A 17,107-nucleotide genomic window follows, 5' to 3' on the forward strand; every position below is an offset into this window, starting at 1 on the left:
TCCTTCCCCTCTGAGCGCACAGCAAAGCGTGAACTGATGTGTAAGCAGATCAGAAGCATGTAGAGGAGAGGTGATCGGAGGAGGCTGGAGAGGGGTGAAGTGCAAATCCAAAGATAAGCTCCCCTCCTTCACGTGTCGTTTTCTACTTTTCCTCCTCCTTCACTAGCTGCCGCTCGATGCCCCCACCCCTGTCCATTCTCCGACCCTCTGCTCTCCTTGCTTCCTTCCCTCCCCTCTGCCCTTCATCCATCCATGTCACTCTCTTTTTCCCTACTCCTCCAACTCCTTCCCTCAGTACTCCTTCCCATCTGATGGTTAATTCATGGAGTCTGGCTGAACACGCACCTTCTCCATTATTAATATAACATTAGGGAGACAGAGGGAGGCAGGGAGGAGAGAAGGAGGGGAAAAGGGAGGAGACGTAAAAGGGGAGATGAGGAGAGGGGGAGAGAAAAAGAAGAAACAGAGGAAGAGAGATGGGAAGAGGGGAAATGAGGAGCAGGTAGAAAGGAAGGAGACAAGGAAACATGGCAAAAAAGATGAGAGATGGGGGAGAAAAAAGTGGGGAGAGGGTGAGAGCAGAGGAGGAAATGAAAAGAGAAGAACAGCTAAAGAGAAACAGAGAAGCTGGAGAAAAAAATCAGCTGAGGAGAGTGACATGAAAACTGCGAGAATGTGACAGGAAGAGGAATATTGTATGATACATGATGCTACTGGGATGAATGCGATGTCTCCAGTCGCACGAAGGGAAAGACAGAACGTGCGAGAGCGAGAGAGGAATGGAAAAACAGAATAAGATTCAAATGTGTCAGCATTAATCATGTGACTGTGACTCCTCTCTTTGACACACACACACACACACACACACACACACACACACAAGACAGGCAGACCTGGCTTTACATTTTAATTTTCTTTCTAAAATGACAAAAAAGTGAGTTATCCAACACATTCATCGCTGCTCTGCTAAAAATAACGTGACAGGCTTTGTACAGTCACAAAAGCAGCCACCTCAACAGAATTCACAATATGTTAGCAGACACACATGACACAGTCAAATATTTCTCCCCCTCTGAGATGATTACCAGCAGTGATGTCTGTGTTGAGAGTCTGCTGAGAGTATTACAGGTTTTTGGTTGTTACATCAGGACAAAACATCCCCCCCCCCCCAATTTCACCATTAAGGAGGAAAAAGGTATGAACAGAATAGAAAAAAATACATGGGGAAATGGGATGATGAAATCGTGGTCTCATTTAATATTGAGGACAAAGCGTCCTAAAGTGACCTTAACATTCATTCTCTTTTCACACTCGACTTAGGCCTGTGCCAACTGCATTACAGAGCCTGGGCTACCTCTAGGCTATCCGGGCTTTTAGCCCTGAGCTGTCACACTGTTACACAATGGTGCAGTCTGAAATGGGCTGATCTTGATTTTACCCCAAGGCTAACCCAGCTCTGACACAGGATAGCGCAGCCTCTGCAGGGTTAATACAAATGAGTAACACTCAGCAACAGCAATGAACCGATGCAACTCTGTAAATGGTGCAATGTAGAAACTGTTTTTGAGACAGATCATTTGAATTACAACGTACAGCAGGTGCACGTCTTTGCATAACCTTCTGTTTGGGTGCCTGGCCAACTGGCAGAAACTGGAATCCAACAAAGAAATGAAAAGGATGGCTCTCCACGAAAAAAAAAAAAAAAAAAAACTTGACAAATGTAAGAGGCACTTATGCTGCCTTGTGTTTGCTGTAATCACCATGATAGATTTAACCATAATCAATTGTGTTAATGGGGCTATTAACTAATGCACTAACTCTAAGTATTTCTGTCTGCATACGTTTTCATAGAACACTGGCAGCATTAATATGAATGCCGTATCTTCAAACATTACGGTGTTATAGTAGCTGTTAAAAAAACAAACAGCCTTTACTCATTAATATGCAAATTTATGCAGCAAGGTGCTCCAAAATCTACTCAAATTATCTGCTCCGCGGGGACAACATGTGGTGTAAGTGTGAATCTTGACTAAACCTCAATTAAACTAGATTTTTATTAATGGGAAGCATAAGGCTGACGTTTTTCATCAGGAAAGTCTTCATCAGAGCATCCCGAGTGCCCCCACTGCCATGTCTTCTCATGCATTCGTGGGACTCATTTGCATATTTTAACGCCTGTGTGATGAATTTTAAGAAGCACTCTTTCCTTAAAATCCATTCGGAGCAGTTTGTGACAAACCTTTTTAAGAGAGCGGAGTGAAAACAGCGCTTGTGCTTCGTGCTGGGATGTTTTTGACAAGCCCGGCCCTGACTGTATAATCCAGGGCACATCAGCATTCTGCAGGGCTGGGAGAGCAGAGACCACAGAGCAAGAAATGTCTCCCCAAGGTGGCTGAAAGTGGTAGTGCAGCTGTGTTTTCATCACAGCTCACAGGCTAACTGGGGCAGCACACACACACACACACACACACGGATGTGCAGGGACACATATACAACAAAGCACATGCACGCCCGCCAAAGACTCACATGCACAGATTTACACACACGCGCGTGCATAGAGAAATGAACCAATCCTTCTTTGTCTCCCGTGTGCAGGTCCCCTGTGTGTGTCCTTCAGATACACTTGGCCTCCATGTCGTAGAGTTGGAGAAGGTCAGAGATCACAGCGTCAATGTCTGCTTTAGTCACGTCCTCACACAGCACCTACACACACACGCACATGCACGCGCACACACAGAAACAGGATTCAGCACCATAGCTGGCATGAATAAACAGTGGATATCAAAAGTCTGCACACCCTTTCCAATGTCCTAGTTTTCACTGCCTTGAGGCCTGAAGTAGAAACCCATAAAATCAGACTGTTTTCCACTTTCATTTGGGTATAGTAACCAGCAAAATGTAGGTAATAACAAAAGGCCATAGTTCTTAGAGTGTATGAAAATAGAAAATGAAAGTAGCTTGGTTGCATGAGTGTGTACACCCTTCAATTAATATTTAGAAGCACACTTTGCTTGGAGAAGACTAGCACTTTTTTAAATATATGTCTACCAACTGAGCAAGTCTGGACCCCCATTCATTTTTTGAAAGAACTGAAGGTTTCTCATTTTGCAAGGGGACCTCCTGTATATCAAGTAAATATTCATATTTAATATCTAATGCATATTCTTCAAGCTAATCCTGATTAGATATCAGAGAAAAAGGTGACCTGGCACTGTTTTTCCTATACCATTTCCCAGACTGAGACAAGATGTTCAATACCATTTTCACCTCTGAGCATCCAGTTGTGTGGTTCCCATGGATAGTATTTTGTGTTAGCTTAGCATAAAGACTTGAAGTCTATGGGTGTCATTAGCCTAGCTCCATCAAAATGAAAAAATAAGCCTTTCAGCATCTCTGAAGTCTTACTGGCACAGCGTATCATGTGGATTTGAAATAGACGTCTTAGAATATTTTAAAACAACTCTCATTTGTCTTTTTAAAATCCAAACACATCCCAACATCTTGCCTCAGTCTGGGTATGTCAGAAAAAGGGTGTTTTGCCCAAAACGCTGGAATATTCCTTTAATCTTTACTGTTACGTTAGACTGAGTCACACTGAACATACTTTATAAAATTCCACTGTACATAATGTCTATATGTATCTCACACACACACACACACACACACACACACACACACACACACACACACCTGCCACCACTCTCTCTCCCCAACAGGCAGCTCCACTCCGTAGCTGTTCAGAGCCAGGTAAAGCGCTGCTATAGCAATGTGTTGGGGTTTGTGGCGGATGCACATGGGTCCATGGTAACAGTCTCTAAGCAGGGCCCAGGCAGTCTCGGCGACAGGGGTTCGAGACCAAGCATGGCGATTCACCAGCGACCTCACAGACAACAGGTAGTGGAGTAAATACTGGATAGAGAAAGAGAGAAAATAGTAAAATATAATCCTATATGTCAAGCGTACACTGTAACTGGGTCAAACAGTATTTAAAATTACTGGCTTGAGCATGCAAGAGTGCTGAGCCAATCACAGGACAGTATTTCAAAGTCATTTTGTATACTTTTCTCTTGCTGACCTGTACATACCTGCAGCAGCATCTGTTGCAGTAATACTCACCCATCTGTGCTCCACACAGCTCAAAATCAACATATTTAACATTTAGCTGACACTCTTATCCAGAATGACCTACAATAAGCGCAACACACTCAATTTCTAGATCATCAAAATTACAAGCAACCAATTAATTTAATTTGGCAGAAGGTGTTGTCCTGTTTTGTTGGTTGTAAACCTGCGGGCCTGTAAAGCCCTTTGAGGCTGTAAACAGTGATTTGGGGCTCTAAATGCACTTGAACAGTAAGGCGGGCAAGGTTCAGAGAAGGCATTGCGTCCTGTGATAGAAATGCTGCAACAAAATCAGAAAAAGAGCTAAGTCAAATTTCCAACAAGTTATTTTCAGAGCGAACACATGGGGACATTGATGACAGCATGAGACAAAAACAGAAACAGACAAGTGGGCAAAACACAAAATAGAGTGGACAGGTAGGCGTGCGCACACACACACACACACACCTTGTGTGGGTGCTGGAAGGAGACGTGGAAGTTGAGCTGTCGGAGGATGAGGAGCTCACACTGCACCACGCTGTCCCTCAGGTCCCAGAACTCCTTGTCACATTCTAGAGGAGCACTGCCACTGTTGAAATACCTGGGAGGGAGGAAAGAGAGAGAGGGGCGGAAACCAGGGAGAAGGGTTGAGGGAGAGAGAGAGAGGGCATTCAAGGTGACCACTATGATATGACACAAGAATCCAAACAAGCCGTGATTTGTTGTCCATTGAATCCCCGGTTCATATAAGACTGAGCCTAACCTCTTCCCTGTACCTAGGTGAAATTAGTCTTATGTTGCATTCATGTCCTAGGGAAATGACCGTCAGAATACAGACGAAGACAATGTTTGGTTGGTAGGAGCCATGACCTGGCGGCTGGTTACCTGTGGCTCACGTTGATGATGTCGCGGGTCCTGAGGTGCTGCTCCTCCACTTTGCCGGCCAGGTACACGCAGCTCATGGCCACCAGATAGGGCTCGTACACGCGCACACTCACACACTCAAAGAAACGGTGGTACAACACACACGCCGTGGCCACGGGTACCGAGCGCATGCCGAGCTTCACTCCTGAGAAATTCAAGGCGAAGAGGAGTCAGCGTTGAATGATCATCTTCATACTCCTACCATGACTGTCCACTAATCATTAGGGCTGGGACGATATGTTTATCTCCTGGCTCGATATTATCACAACACCTGGGTGCCGTTTCAATATGCATTGCAATTCTTAAGTATTGCGATTCTACAAGTGCTGCAAGTCAATATTACAATTTATTGTGAGTTTGTTTTTTGAATTATCCTTTAGTTTGTGGATGTAAAGTTTCATGAGGCTGTGATTATCTTACAGTCATTTTATACAGTTACATCAAGTTTCCAAAAATGGTCTAAATACAATGACAAGGCTGATATGGGAGCTAACATCATCACACATGAATAAAATCGGGCTCATTGAATCCACAGGAGTCTCAGCTTTCCAGTCAAGCCCAACTGATGCAACTCCAAGACTGTTTAGGCCCCAGTCTGCACAAATACACCATTTTACAAGAGGCCAAAAGAACACATTTGGACTGCCTGCAAACAACTGCATGATTTAATCTCCAACCTCCGTAGGATTAGCATAAACTGGGTATGTCTGCAACTGGGAGACCCGTGGGCAACCATAGAGCCAATTTTCATTCAGGTATCTTGAAGTCAGAGGTCAAGGGACCCCAATGAAAATGGCCATGCCAGATTTTAAAAATTCCAGCAAATTAATGCATCGTCCTCACTTTCAAACAGGCACTATTACCCGAGCATGATATAAGAACTTTTACATATTGTTTGAAGTCAGAGTTTTGATCCATTTAACTGCTAAGTGCTGACTGGTTGAGCAGTAGAAACATCGCTACTGAAACAGGACTTGTGTAAAAACGTACAGCCTTTAATCTAAGTGGATAAGATCATTCACATTCACTCCTTTTTCCTGAAAAAAAAAGTCTCTTCCCCTCTCTCTCTCTCTCTCTCTCTCTCTCTCTCTCTCTCTCTCTCACACACACACACACACACACACACACACACACACACACACACACCTGTAGGTTACCTGTCTCCATGATGAACCGACACACACGGAAGTGTGTCTTCATGTCCCGAGCAGGGTCGGTCTCTGCGTCCTCACAGGAGCCTCTCCTGCCCGCAGAGCACACCGTGCCCTCCCGGGTACCAGCGGACCGAGAGGACGGGCCCTCCATGCCTCACGGACACTCTCCAAGCAGCTCTGCGTCTCCAACACGGCTCAATCACAGCTGTGCTGTGCCACAGACTCGGGCAGCAAACACAAACTCACCCACATGCTGCAGCACTGATATACGGCCTGTGTGCTAACTGTATGACCTTTAAGTTAGAAAACAAACCAAACATTAACTGGCTATTCAGAGGGAGTGTTTTGCTGTGGCTCTATCCCTGAAGCGGCGCGTCTTTCAGCAGATATCTGCAGTAGTAATTTATCTGCAGACTACACGCACGTTAGCCAGCAGCGTAACAAAACAAAAGAACTTCCGGTCGCAGTTTTCAAAATAAAACTCTCATTTGAGAGCATGATATTTCTTTTCCCCTTTTTAGTAATACGAGAGTTAACGTTGGAACACTTAATATTTCTAAAAGTGTCGGACATTAAAAGCTGTTGCTAATTTGAGCAGTACTGTGAAATCATTACTACTACTACTACTACTACTACGACTATTACTACTACTACTAATAATAATAATAATAATTAACATCCGCTTATAACAAAACAAGCCCTACTGATGAATGCGTTGGTTAATACAAGCCGAGTGGAGATAAAATAGGCAGAGGCCTGTGTGTTTGTAATCTGTGGTAAATTACAAGTTGAACTGTTGTTTTTTTAAACTACAAAATGTCGTTTTTAAACTCAGATAATCATATTTGGCCACATCATTCTTCCTTAATGGTGTGTTCGGCCGTCATTTTGACTGCATATCGACAAACTACCGCCATCTAATGGTTCAATCGTTTGTGTTCATGCGCCTATAAAGTGAGGTAAACTACCAATTTCAAGGATTTTTTTTTCATGAGTCGTTACAGTCTATGGTTACTGGTGAAACATGGCAGAACATTTGCCATTTCGGTCTAGGAAAGCTATAGTGAAAACCAGTATCATTATTATTATTATTTAATCAACGGTCAAGAAAAAAAAAGTTCCTGGTCGTGTTGCTACACAACGGGTAAACAAGACCAGCGGAGGAGGCTGCGAAGATGTCGTCCAGCTACTCAGCCAACCAGGTAAATGTCTGCCTTTTGGACTAGCGAAAAACAAACAAACACGAACAAAACATACACACACAGAAGGCATTGCTGTCATGGTCTGTCCTCATATTATTCTATACATTTTTCCTCCTCAGTATGAAGGAGCCTTCAGGTCTCAGAGGCTGCAGAACTGGTGCTCCGCCAGGCACCACAGTCAGGTACGGCTAGCTTCAACACCTGTTGTACTTTATTACACTAAACTGTACTGTGTGGTCAAAGGGTGCTTACCGTCCACGAGTGTCATCTGAAAGTTTGGCGAGGGGTTGAGTTCAGTGTGTGTGTGTTTGTGTGTGTGTGTGTGTGTGTGTGTGCACAGAGACCCGCAGCCCTAGAGGGTCATACCACCTTTATTGCCAACGACAAGGGACATCTGCTCCCAGGAGTGAAGGTGAGCGCATATGAAAATCCTCTGATCCTCACTCACTCCTCACACACACACACACACACAGACACACACACGGCACATTCTTGCTTCGATGTGCACATCAGTTCATGGCTGAATCCACTATTTGTGTGTGTGTGTGTGTTATGTTGTAGAAGGGCAGTGCGTGGCCAGACTTTAAGGGCACCTGGGATCTCCCCGCTCGCCTCCCAGCCCACTGCATCAACCTCACTGGCCGCTCTGTGGAGGGCCACCGCAGACTGAGGGCCTGGGGTCTGGACCCACAGCACACCGGCACCTCTCAGCCACAAAGAGGCAGCAAAAACACAGCCAGGCTACCGGATGGAGAGCAGGTTAGCCCCACACTTTGTTATGGAAACAACTGCATGGGACACACAGGTTTTACATGATAACAACTGTTTTCCCACAACAAAGCACATCTGCCGATGATGAGACCTTCAAGTTTTGTGGAATGCATTTCCTGAAAACAAAACTTGTTTTTTACTGACTGGTGCCAAGTGTTTTGATTTGTGAGATTTATTATGTGAGTTAATTTTCACTTCCTGGATCCTGCCCAAAGAAAGACATCTGTGGCCAACAACCTGTTGAGTTTTGATTAAAAAGTAATGAAAGGTCAGCAAAGATTACATGAAACAAAGTGCAGGAATGGTGCTGCTGCTAAGAGCAGAGGTGGAATGTGGCTACAGTTGCTGTACAGTAACACTTCCTTGATGCAGTATTCACAAAGTAAGTTCATTGGAACACTTGTTTTTTAAATGTTTAATGCAACAACTTAATACAATGTTTCAAGGAAGCTTTTTAGATAAAATTCAATTCCTCTAAACCTAGGGAGGTTTTATTTACAGAACTGACTGGAGCACAAGAGGTGGGGTCCAGCTCACTGGTTTTTCAAAAGCAAACTGAACACTTTGGTGTTAAATATTAGCTTTGGTCATAATGGAGACGTAATTTTTTTTTTTTTTTTTTTTTTTTTTTTTTTTTTTGAGTTAATGGGCCATATAGCTGCTGTGTGCCGTCCCCTCCCCAGTGTGCTTGATAGACGGTCAGGTTTACTTCCCACCTCCTCCTGCATTTCCTCTGTACTTTTATAAATGGGTGATCTTGACATAAAACATTTGTACAATGAGACTAAGCTGACTCACCTTGTTCCTGTCTCGAGAAATTCTGATGAAGTTCCAAAGAAAACGACCTTTATAGAATCATTTTAAAACGCAGACCCCAAACTGTCCGCCTGCCGGAAATACAGATGGTAGATCACCCTCACACCACCCTGAAGAGATTTTTGTAACTTTGTTTAAACAGGCTATATCTATATCTATATCTATATTTATATCTATTGCTAACTCCATAAGTATTTGACAGTGACACAGTATTTATGATTTTGCTCCTGGACATCACCACAGTGGATTTCAAATGGAGCAATCATGACATGATTGAAGTGCAGCCTTTCAACTTTAATTTAAGGGGTTGAACAAAAATATGGCATTAGTCATTTAGGAACTACAGCCAGTTTTATACATTGTCACCCCATTTTCAGAGGCTCAGAGGTAATTGGGCAAACTATACCTTACATGCATAACTATAATTTTGGGGATTATATTCAATATTTGGAGGAAAACCCTTTGCAGTCTATGACTGCCTGAGGTCTGGAGCCCATGGACAACATCACCAAAATCTGATTTTCCTCCATTGAGATGCTCTGCCAAGCCTTTACTGCAGCTGCAACAGTTGCTGCTTGTTTGTGGGTCTTTTGGCCTTCAGTTTGTTCTTCAGCAGATGAAAAGCAGCTCAGCTGGGTTGAGGTCTGGGGACTGACTTGACCATTGAGGGATATTCCACTTTGCTCTCAGTAACTCTTGGATTGTTTTCGCAGTATGTTTTGGGTCATTGTCCATCTGCACTGTGAGGCCATCCTGTCAGTTTTGTGGCATTTGGCTGAAACTGAGTAAACACTAGTGACTTAGTTCCACTGGCAGCCATACATGCCCATGCCATAACAATGCCTCCACCATGCTAGACAGATGATGTGCTCCTTTCATTTTCCACACTTCTCTTCCCATCATTCTGGTACAAGTTAATCTTTGTTTCATCTGTACAAAGAACCTTATTCCAGAATTGGGCAGGCTTTTTTAGGTGTTTTTTTTTTTTTTTTTTTTGCCAAATCTAATCTAATCTAGTCTAGTCTAATCTGGCCCTCTCATTCTTGAATGGTACCAGTGGTTTACACCTTGCTGTTTACCCTCTGTATTTATTTTCTCACAAACGTCTCTTGACTCTCTTGATTTGAACAATGATACGCCTCCCTCCTCAAGAGTGTTTTTGACTTCCCTAGATGTTGTGAATGGGTTTTTCTCCTTTGCCAGCATAGACACCTCTTTGGATCACATGTTGGGGGTTCTGATAAACAGCTACCAAATGCAAATGCAAACACTTGGGATGAACTCCAGCCCTTTTTATTTGCGTAATTTGTCATGGAATAATGAGGGAAAAACAAACCTGGCCATGAAACTGCTTTTTAGTCAAGTGTCCAATTACTTTGAGCCTCTGAAAATGGGGTGACAATGTATAAAACTGGCTAAACCTAAATGATTAATGCCATATTTTTGTTCAACCCCTTAAATTAAAGCTGAAAGTCTGCACTTCAGTCACTGCATGATGACTCCATTTCAAATCCACTGCGGTGGTGTACAAGGGCAAAATTCTAAATATTGTGTCACTGTGAAAATACTTATGGACTTAACTGTACATGTTTATATATATATATATATATGTATGTGCACTGACATTAGTTTCTTATGTGCCATTCCAGAGGCTGAAGCACAACTGAGTTATTTTAAGGATAATAAGTGACATTGTTTGCTCACATGATAAACTACTTTGCTTGTTCACTGATTTTTTTTATAATCTTACATTCAGTTGGTTTAGGTGAAAATTTCTGCAATAAGTCTAACTGATAGTTCTCAAACTATGATTGCAATGGCCAACCAATAGGATGGTACATGGTGCAAGGCAGCCATCCAGTTACCCAATGAAAATCATAAATTGGTTTTACTTTTTTTCTACAGATGAAAATTAGCTAGTAGTTAACTCTGGTATGGCTGAGAGCTGTGCACTGTCCCTGTTAAATAAACAAATAAACACCATGGTTTGGAATGTGATTTGGTGACCTAGTTGCATTGTGTGAAGCCAGCCATTGTAATGACACTTAAAACCCACTCAAACACAACATCAAAAGTTATTCCAACAGCACTATGTGCACAACAGCATTACACACAGAACAGAGTGCGGCTGTAATAACCTGTGGTGAAAACATCGTTGCTACAATCAACACCAAGCAGCAACTAATTTTTTATCAGATTAAAAAAAATCAATTGAATAAGATTATTTCTAAATTAAAATTAAAAGCCCAATCTGCAATCAGTGTACAAACAACTGGGTCACTCCACCATTCAAAAACATCAGCCTAATGACTAATCCCAAAATAAAGACTTAAAAAGTCAGATTCTGCAGCAAAGCATGGGGAGCATGATCCAAATCAGCAGGGCCATAGCAGAATATAGGCTTTAAATAGATTTTAGATACACTTTTTGCTATTGATATATGATTTTAAATGTTTTTAGGTGTTGCTTGAGAACTTTTATCTATAGTTTATCTATGGCTAAAGTTGCCAAATACAAAAGATACAGAGAATATTTTAAATTCCAGTACCATTTTAATCAAAACATTAACTCAGGTTGCTTATTACTAGTTCCTGCACAAGTAACCACACTTGGAAAGATAATGTAGCGGCATTGTCATGCATGTAGAGTAGGTCAGTGATGGTAATCTTATCCTGGTTCGCTTCTAGCTGTCAGTGGTAGACTGTCCAAACAGATCATGTTGATAGCATATCTCCTCTTCTAAATGCTTTCACTTGTCCTGAAACCACCTTCGGCCATAGTCCGGCACGATTCTGTCCTCCTTGTTAGTAACAGCGATGATGATCCCCATCATCTCTTTGCACACGTCACATCTTTTGACCTAGCCCATAGCTGGTCACACATCGTTCTCATGCCAAACTGGTTGACTAGCTGTCGAGGGTTGTCAGCGAACCACTAAATCTTAAAGTTTAGCCTCAGAATTGGTCAGAATTGCAATGACGGTCTCACAGGTATTCTCTCGCTCCTTCTCAGAAAGACAATTCAAATGTAAATCCCGTCTTCATTTCGGCTGGTTGTGTTCCAAATGAGACTCCTTCAATGCGGTGCTCTCTCTTTGGAGGCAGGCAGTTTGCTCTTTGAGTGATCAAACATCAGCCATCCTCTTCAAGGTCGTGGCGATAGAGCCGGCAAACCTGCAGGTCGCCTTAGCAGTATCTTTGGTGTTTTCTTTCCTTTGCCACTCAAAAGACCTGATTAAACGTACAGTTCAGACTATGTATCCCATTCAGTATCACGTCTTAAGGTTCTTTAATGTTAGTTTTCATCCTCTTTGGCTTGGGACTCTTTAGCAGTGTGTGATGAAGACTGGGAGGTGAAGCAGGGTCTGTGTGCATGACACTTCGGTGCATTCAGCCTCATTTTCTTTAAGGAATGACACTTATTTGGTAGCAATGTTAACCATCATCTTGTACTTTAAAAAGATGTACTTACAGAAAGCATCACTTACTGTTGAACAGTAAGCTACTAATACCGCTGTTTTCTTAATCATTATGCTGCTGCTATTACTATTACAATTGCTGCTGTTGTTTTAATACTGCCTTTATTCATTTGTTTCCTTTTAACTAGTGAGGGAAGCTATGTGATTTTTTTTGTGCTTGAGTGTAATGACAATAAAGATCATTCTATTCTACTCTAACTGCAAATAAAATGCCATTAGTTTATTGATGCTTTGTTGAACTGCTTTATCAAATCCTTGGCTTGGGTCCAGAGAAGTTACAATTTTTTTTCTCTGGATCAGACAGAGAGTTGCTTTGTCACTCTGCCAGGCCCCATAATTCCCTGTGCATGAGCATCTGTTTCACTGTGGCACCAAAGGCAAATCTGCAGTGGTCGACCGCATGTGGCTTGATGACTCTGTCCACTTGCTCTGAAGGATAGGGGTGTTGCTGACAGAATTTCTTGTCATCACACCAGTTGAAGGCCACTGAGTGGGCGACTGCAAATATAAAAGACTATAGTATAAATAATATGTAGATCCTGTAGGCTACATCTTAACAAAGTGCTTCTTACGCACCACCAGCCTATGAAAACAGGTGGAGGAAGTGAGTGCTGATGTGACCCATTTGGTAATTTCACATTTATGTTACACATTTTCACTTTTTCTGAAGATGCATACAGTAAGGTGTCATTAAGAAAACCAGTTTCCTGTGTTAGCAGTTGCTGGACGAGACACGCATTGTATGGGTTGCTTTACAGCCAGTTTGGTAAAAGGAAGTGGGCTGCATGAGATGCTGCAAACTGCTTGTGGTCTTAAATGTTGTTACATCTGAAGTGAAACACTGAAACACTTTGTGTTTCTTTAACCATATCTAAAGCCTTCAGCCCTCAGCAAGAGTGCGATCCACACACCAACCTTTTGATTACTTGCTGGCTCAAAACATAGTCAGTCAGTTTATCATACTGTCATCAAAGGGTCTCAAGGGTGCGCTCAGTCATTTTCTGAGAGTTAGCGTAATTTAGTGTTGGCAGTGGATATTTCAAATCAATTAGTCTGTGAGTTACAATAATACGAGATTGCTACATGATCATTGGCTACATCTCATTAGACGTGAGTCAGGTCCAGGTGAGCTGCTGGGATAACTTGAATGCAACAGTAGCTTACACGACAGTTATCGTCAACTTTCCCCCCCATATTTCAGGCATTTCAAGTTCCTTAATGAGGCCAGTCGGAGATCACACTCTTATTTACAACAAAGCCCTGGGGAGTGCTTGCGGAGAAAAAGAGTACTGGCCTGTCAGATTCCACTCATGAAAGAAATAAAGGCCCGGTGGCTAAAGGCTAGAGTTCCCGGTGCTGGTCTCATGTTTAAGCTCACTCACAGGTATACATTTATTTAACAGGGCATGCTGTGGAAGCTGTTGTACCATTTACATATGTATCCAAATGTGGGGACAGTACAGTCAGTCCTCCAGAGTCATTTAAGGTGATCCTCCCCAGAGATTGTTTTGAGAAAAAAAGGCTTCATAGATGTAAGCCTCCTCACCATGGAAAAGTCTGGCGAGCGACGTGAAACTTGAGCGAGTGGTCACTCGTGATTGGCCGATTTTTTCTTTTTCTTTTTGTATCTCTGTAACTTGCTCACAGATGATCAGATACTCATACCACTACATAGATAGATAGATAGTGTATTTATTGTCCTCCAGAAAGGACACTCTTTTCCCAGCTCTCACATAACAATAAGACGGTAATACAGCACCTCACAAGACATTCTGCAGCACATTACAATAAGACTGCACGTAGTGGACACAAGAGGCAGAATCACAAAATCAGCTTCCGGACAGCCCTGTTGGCCTATCCACTTAAAGCAGTGACTGAAACAGGCACAAAACTGTTGTTACAACATGGAGTACAACACATCAGAGTACATCTTCGTCCCAATGGAAGAAGGCTAGAGTGTGGAAACAATACGAAGCACAGGATGGTCATGTAGCGAGGACAGAGTTGGGGGCGATAGTCCTGTTTGCAGTTGTTGTGATCTGCAGCAGTTTATTTTGGTGTGTGACTCTTATTATTTTAAAGTAACAGATAATACAATGTGTGAGAAGTGGCTCTATGATGCTGCCATATAATAACAGAAGAAGGTTGGCTTTGGCAAACGTCTGATGAGTTACAGGCACAGGTGTGTTGTTCAAAGGACATTCAGTTGCTAAGTGCGATGCCTGCTGAAATGACTGAGCAATCTCAACGCCTTCAGCTTTAATGTAAATGGAATGTTGTTCTGTGGAATTCAGATGTTACTTCTTTAGTCGCATATACATTCCAAGAAATTATACTGCGTCAGTTCTTTAAACAAGCAACCTGTGTAGGTAAGTGAGCAAAGTAAGTAGTCACATTCCACATTGAAGTCTCCTATGTTGAACCGGATGAATAATCCATTCAAGTCAGTGGCCAGGCCCAACAGATCCTCCTAGGCGCGCCGGTTTCCTGGCTTTCTGGAAGGCCTGTCTGGCATTCCTTGTGCTGAACTCCTCCTCCGCTTTGTTCTTGTAATGAAACCTTTCCTGCCTATAGCTCTCTGAAGAGTGGTATTTAAGATGCACACTGATGGGATTTCATTATCAGAAAGCTCCCTTTCTCTTGCACAAAATGGTCCTTAATTCCCCATCAAGCCATGACTTTCAATTTGGAAAAAACCTTGATCATAGATTGATTGGGCTGGATTTGTTGATAGCTCCACAGAGCTTATTTTATAGGACCATGCAGCAGTTTTAAAATGATAGTTCATTACTGTGCTAAAAGTCTCAGTCTTTTGGTTGATTAAGTGCAGTACCATTGGCTCACTGACACCAAACCAGCAAATATTATTGCAGCTGAACTTGAATGTTGTTTCAGAAGATTTACCAGCCCACAGGACCATTAATTGCCCTGTTTTCATGCAATGTACAGACAACACGGTACAAATACGCCCAACATTAATTTCTAATGTTCAGAAGAAATTACATAGCCCACAACTGGATGCTTTGCTATGACCTGACACCTGAACACCTGAGACAAATCAAAGCGTCATCACCACATGAGTTGTGTACAACGATGCTGAGAAGTTCATGTTACACAATTTTAAGGTTTGGGTATTCTAATGTTAGGTTTCACAGGTGAGAGACATAATAAGGGGCATAACTGATGAGGATATCGTATACTCATGTATGGCTGATGTGAGCATATCCAGGTTCTGACACATCTTTGGTTAAGCTGACAGGATCAATAATACAAAGGAAAGGTTTGGATGCTGGATATGCAAGACACCAGTGCTATTTCTTTTCTCTTGGCTGTAGTTGCCAGAGGAAAAAAAAGTGCCATATTTGGTGTAGAAACTCCTTCGGGGTCTATTTTTTTTCATATAGGGTTACTATTGTTGAGGATAGACACTGAAAGCCTGTCCTAGAGAACCAAATACAGGAATATGACTTGAACCTTGAAAGAAGAACATGGCCCCCTCTCAGGTGTCATGTTAACAGAAACTGTGGGAACGCTGCCATGTCTGTTAAAGTCATCTTTCACTTTGATAAGCCCTTAATGTTTTTAACATACTCTGACTAAACCGTACTGTTAAAACACATTGCAATTTGGCACAGTTACATTATTAGTGCCTATCTTGTATATTCTTCAATTTTTTATACATTAATCAACTAAATGTGCTGGGATCACCTGTCTGTGTGTCTTATTTCCTCTCAGGTCAATGGGGATTCACAGCAGGATGGCACTGCTCTGTCTTCCAAACCCCAGTCCAGGCACACAGCCTCTGCAATCACGGCCCAGCCGGCTTCCCAGAGCAGGCCCATTACTGGAGGAGAGAGGCCTGCCAGCCAAAACCAGGTCTCACAGGCAGCTGAGGACAGATCTGTCGAAGAGAGACCAGCCACTCAGGCTGCTACTGGGGAAGACAGACCGCTCACACAGGGCTCCCAGGATGGAGAAGGGCCATCCTCCAGACCTGCTACTGGTGAGAGGACCAGCAGCAGACCACTGTCTAGGACGGACCAGGATGTCATGAGAGAGCAGTGACACATCGCAGCTCTCGCCAAGACACAGTAACCACCCAAGGGAAACTACTACCATCCTCTAGTCTGGCATAGCGAGGCACAGCAAGACCAATAAAATGAATTAAATATTCTTTGCCTTAATTCCCTTGACTCTGTATTGTGTTATATCTTCATACCCAGTGATGTTGGGGAGGGTAATCAGAATCAGAATCAGAATGCCCTTTATTGTCATTTTACAATAGTAGAATGAAATTGCAGCAAATCCAATTTCAGTGCAGGAAATATAACACAACAATACAAAATATAAAATATAAAAACATACAAGGTACCAGATCACACCTAATTACTTGTAATTTGACTTTACCAGTGAGATACATTCATAATATGACTCATACTAACTAAATAATATCAAAGTGGCATAAGTTTTCTGAGGATATGATCTCTTATGGAAAAAGAAGCATCAATCACTTATTTCTGAAAATATAATTTTAGTTGACTTGGATTGGTGGTTGTTTGCCTCATAATTATCTATAGGAAGTCATAGTTCACCATCACTGCCTATACCCACCTCTCAGTCTCACATTTGTTCCTCCAAAATCACTACATACCAATAAAAAA

General features: G+C 42.4%; 2 protein-coding genes across 2 annotated transcripts; one reads left to right on the top strand and one right to left on the bottom strand.

Moving 5' to 3' along the window:
• Window positions 1-893: 893 nt before the first annotated feature.
• ccnq (cyclin Q) lies at window positions 894-6,632 on the bottom strand. The gene is made up of 5 exons (XM_030056502.1): window positions 6,183-6,632; window positions 4,987-5,170; window positions 4,570-4,702; window positions 3,691-3,909; window positions 894-2,703 (listed from the first exon to the last, which is right to left on the bottom strand). The coding sequence occupies exons 1-5, from the start codon at window positions 6,328-6,330 to the stop codon at window positions 2,614-2,616; spliced, it is 774 nt and encodes a 257-aa protein (XP_029912362.1). The 5' UTR covers window positions 6,331-6,632; the 3' UTR covers window positions 894-2,613.
• A 248-nt stretch (window positions 6,633-6,880) lies between these two features.
• Window positions 6,881-16,594, top strand: cfap126 (cilia and flagella associated protein 126). Its single transcript, XM_030056689.1, has 5 exons — window positions 6,881-7,381; window positions 7,501-7,563; window positions 7,722-7,793; window positions 7,943-8,140; window positions 16,182-16,594. Exons 1-5 carry the CDS (start codon window positions 7,355-7,357, stop codon window positions 16,509-16,511), a joined length of 690 nt encoding a protein of 229 aa, XP_029912549.1. The 5' UTR covers window positions 6,881-7,354; the 3' UTR covers window positions 16,512-16,594.
• Window positions 16,595-17,107: the final 513 nt, after the last annotated feature.

This window comes from Myripristis murdjan, chromosome 7 (genome assembly GCF_902150065.1).
Source record: "Myripristis murdjan chromosome 7, fMyrMur1.1, whole genome shotgun sequence".
Classification (NCBI taxonomy): Eukaryota; Metazoa; Chordata; class Actinopteri; order Holocentriformes; family Holocentridae; genus Myripristis; species Myripristis murdjan.